Genomic DNA, 4,441 nt, shown 5'->3' with positions numbered 1-4,441 from the left:
GGTTTAGGATGTTTGTGTGTGTGTGTGTGTGTGTGTGTGTGTGTGTGTGTGTGTGTTTTGTAAACGATACAATAAATTACAGAAATTATAATTAATTGTCGGTGCTCCCTAACAGGTAACCCCAGCCCTGAGGAAGAAGAGGCCCGGAGGATCTCTGAGATGGGCAAACCCATTCTAGGGGAGCACAGCAGGCTAGAGGTCATCATAGAGGAGTCCTGTGAGTTTAAGGTGTGTGAGTTGCTTTACTACAAACAGATCCCTGATTACAAGGGACAGACAAGTATATTTCTGATTCAGTTTATCAGGAAATATCAACCAGAGCCTTTTTTATTGTTAACTTAATGGCAAGTTTTATCCTATTATCACAACTGCAAGACTCAATATCTGTGAAGTACGCTACTATCTGCATGAGGCAGGATTAACAGCTGTTTGTGTAAATTGACATATGTTTGTTAATTTAAAGTATATGTTTTTTAATTCATTAACCACCTTGCACCTTCTTACATATCAGACTCCCAATGGAGTAATAGACCAGGTATAGTTTCTGCAAGCATGCTGTGTGTGTGATGGGACTTTTTCTATATCATTTTATTATTAAGTCATGTGAAAAATATGGTATATTCACAGCTAGACTTTTTCTTTTCTCGTGCATTACATGCATGTTGATTTGAGATGCACTGAGGCAATGTGTTTGTATCTGTGTATCTATCTGTTGTTCTGTGTTTTGTGTGCTGTGTGTAAAATGTTTGGGTCAGTAAATTCTAAATTTAATTCAAATTCTACAGCAAAACAGTGAAGCCTGTGTTTTTGTGTGTGTACTTTTAATATTTGCCATATTGGATAACATACTGGGCCTACTCAACTGGCCTATGACACCATAAATAGTTTTTTGTGTTGTATCCAACATCTATAGCCCTTGGCTGCAGACAAGAAAGAATAAATACATTTGTTTTAAAAAGAGACTAAAACAATGTTTTACAACTTAATGTGAAATGTGAACTCATATGTTCTGTGTATATTACTATGAGCTATGACTACCTCCGTCTCATTACTGACCTTTATAATGTATTGTAACAGAACACAGTGGACAAACTGCTGAAGGACACAAATCTGGCTTCAGTGATTGGCACTCATTCATGGAGGGAGCAGTTCATTGAAGCAGTCACAGTCAGTGCAGGTCAGTGGTTATTATATGTTTGTTTTTTGTGTACTTTATATGCTATGTTTGTATTTTGTGTAGACTGACGGTGTCTGCTGGACCGAGTCTTAAAAAGTCCAGAGACTGATGTGCTTATTGGTTAGATGAGAAGATGAATACAACTCTCATGTCTGCCTGTTAAATATAAAGCTACTACTACAGGAACAATTATGAAAATGTTTTTTAGGTCCGCACAATTAATCAAAATATTATCAAAATTGCAATATGGCCAAGTGCAATATCCAACTTGCAGAAGCTGCAAGTCTTTGATCAGCTAAACTGTGTGACAACAGCATTATAATGAAGTACTGTAGAACTGCAGAGATTCCCTGGCCTACAAATCTTGTTTTCCAGATTTAAGAAAATATGTTTTTTGGTACAGACCCCAACAAATGTCACATCTTTGTTTCATAGTTTTCAGTTTTTTTTTGTGAAAATGAAAATTTGTGATGCAAAAATTATAATTATCACTAATCACAAATCATATCGCTGTCAATTTTTTTACCATATTGTGCAGCCCTAGATTTTTTCCCATTACACTAATACATTAACTATAATGTTACAACTTTCTTGGTTACAGATTGGCCCCAAATGTGATTGAACAGTTGTGGATGATGACATGTATCTGTATACAGTGTTTGATTGATCTCCTCTGTGTCTTCTTTAAACAGGCGATGGAGATGAGGAGGAGGGACAGGAGCAGCGAATGCCGAACTGCTTCGACTATTTCATGCACATTATGTGCATTTTCTGGAAGATTGTGTTTGCTTGCATCCCACCCACTGAGTACTGGAACGGCTGGGCATGCTTCATAGTGTCAATCTGTGCCATTGGTTTCTTAACAGCCCTTATCGGAGACCTTGCCTCCCATTTTGGCTGCACCGTCGGCCTTAAAGACACTGTCACTGCGGTGGTCTTTGTGGCACTGGGGACTTCACTTCCTGGTAAGTGATTTTACTAGTGAGTTTTTGTGTAATATACAGTAAATCCCCAACTGGGAGGCACAAACAGTAATGGAAAAGTTTAAGTCAGTTCAGAAGCCTTTAAATGGCATTGTGTTGGTTTAAACTTGATTTTCTAACTTCACTCTTTTTTCCAGATACCTTTGCCAGTAAGGTGGCTGCCACTCAGGACCAGTACGCGGATGCATGTATTGGGAATGTGACAGGAAGCAACGCTGTTAATGTGTTTTTGGGCATTGGGCTGGCCTGGTCCGTGGCTGCCGTATATTGGCAAGTCAAAGGTAAGGTCTTCCGTGTGGACCCCGGCTCGCTGGCCTTCTCCGTCACACTCTTCACTATTTTTGCCTTTTTAAGCATGGGAATGCTGATGCTACGCCGAAGGCCGTCTGTAGGCGGCGAACTCGGAGGCCCGCGGATCACCAAAGTCCTCACTTCACTGCTATTCTTTGGACTCTGGTTCCTCTACGTCCTGTTCTCCAGCTTGGAGGCTTATTGCCATATACAAGGCTTCTGAGAGAGCACAGCTGGGGAGAGTAATGACTGCACAATAACACACATCACAAGGACATTCACCTGTACAGTACTGTTACAGTAACTACCACTCAGAAGACCTGTCATCACTTGACAACTGCTGCCATGGTTCATAAAAAAAGTATTCACACTCCAAACTTGGACATGCACATCTGTATGTCACATCCACTGCAGGACAGATCCAGTCAGTAGAATTGATCGTGACAGCACTGTTTAATGAAGTGGACTAAATAACATGTAGTGACTGTTTTTGATAAATGGTCAGCATGTCCTCTGTAAAGTCACTGGATATTGCTTGATACTGGCTTGATGCATAATGGCTCGTAACATGGATTTAAACTTTGGTCTTGTTTCTCCTCATGCTTATAGAGGCTTGGCGATGTAACTGATGATACATGTTGATACATGAAAATAATGGCTGCAGGACACCACCCTGCTTAGCGTTCAAGTCTGTTCTTTTTGTACATCAGGACACCTCCGAGTGAATCATCAGGCTTATACCATGGCCATATGTCACAGGCAAAAGTAGAAGCTGTGTTCAAACTGTCATCCATTATTTAAAGTGTTTGTTGTCAGTAAGCATTAACCCATACTTAGGTCTGTTTGACAAGTTAGAGTTAATTCGTAATGTAGTGCAAAGCAAAAGCACTGTTGCTATGGTTACCTCCAGTTGCGCACATGCAGATCAGTAGTTAAACTGATGGCTGGAGGTGTTGTCTTGAGTGAGTTCTGTTTTTTGAATGGATCTGACAGCCAATCAGAAGCAAGTGTGTTGGATTTAAAAAGCTGAGCACAGTTTGGTTACAATCTACACTTTGGGAGATATGCTGCTGATGTGAAATATCTCAATCATAAATTCTGTTACTCTGTTATGTGACTCAAGGCATTGTTGAGTGTAATGTAATGCACCTACTCAATTTGATCTCACTGTAAGTATTAATAATAGTAATGATCACAAATGCACTATATGAACCCAATATTGAAATGTATAATTGACAAAGAATTACACAGGCAATGGATCTTTAATAAGCTGTGGAATGAAAAACAATGTATCTTGTATCTGCCATTGAGTGTTTCTGTTTGAAAGTGATGGTTCATTCACCTCTGAAGTCTTATCTGTTTATTTATCAATAGTGTAATTTATGTCTTTGTACCTAAATGTATTTGATCTGATATGAACAAAAATATATTGTAATTTATTGTAAGTTGTCATAATTACATTGAAATTTTAACTGAGTGTGTTTTCATTGGATCCATCACCCACACTTGTTTATGTACTGTATATTTCTTAGTGCAGAAGAAGATAGATTGTCAAGACATTTGTTCTGGTTTGGGGCACACTGACTGAAATACATATTCTCTTAAATGATGTGTTTCGTGTTAAATAGAAGATATATTTTAGGATTGTACATCCATAAAACATGGATAGAAGCATCAGGATTCTCACAGGATAAAAATAAGGTCCTTTTAATATGGTGCACGGAAAAGGCAAGACTGAAAAACATGGACTTAAAACAGACCTCTAAGATAGTCATTTTTGTGAAGGAAGAACAATGCAGTAACACCTGCCATTTAGCTGAGATGCCAATCCTATATTTGCAGAATGAGATGATGACTGTATCCAGTGATGTGCTGCTAAAACTAAGCTAAAACTTTCCCTGTGTCAGTGGCTAAAAGAGTCATCACACTGAGCAGAGCTGTCAGACATCAGTCCCATTCATATTGTCTGCTACCAGATTTTAATGTTTTT

General features: G+C 38.8%; 1 protein-coding gene across 2 annotated transcripts in view; it reads left to right on the top strand.

Annotated features, from left to right (window-relative positions):
* Positions 1 to 3,897, top strand: part of slc8a2a (solute carrier family 8 member 2a) — an 11,828-nt gene extending 7,931 nt beyond the window's left edge. For both annotated transcript variants that reach the window (XM_035665892.1, XM_035665891.1), the window contains 4 exons: positions 116 to 228; positions 1,078 to 1,177; positions 1,870 to 2,142; positions 2,298 to 3,897. In XM_035665892.1, the coding sequence (XP_035521785.1) occupies positions 116 to 228; positions 1,078 to 1,177; positions 1,870 to 2,142; positions 2,298 to 2,674 (863 nt within the window). In that variant the 3' untranslated portion in view covers positions 2,675 to 3,897. The remainder of the gene's footprint in view (positions 1 to 115; positions 229 to 1,077; positions 1,178 to 1,869; positions 2,143 to 2,297) is intronic.
* The last annotated feature ends 544 nt before the right edge of the window (positions 3,898 to 4,441 follow it).

The sequence above is a fragment of the Morone saxatilis genome, unplaced genomic scaffold, assembly GCF_004916995.1.
Source record: "Morone saxatilis isolate NCDOM2014 unplaced genomic scaffold, NCSU_SB_2.0 Contig20, whole genome shotgun sequence".
Lineage (NCBI taxonomy): Eukaryota > Metazoa > Chordata > Actinopteri > Moronidae > Morone > Morone saxatilis.
The sequence above is the reverse complement of the archived record's forward strand: the minus strand, read 5'-3'. Positions and strand labels throughout refer to the sequence as shown.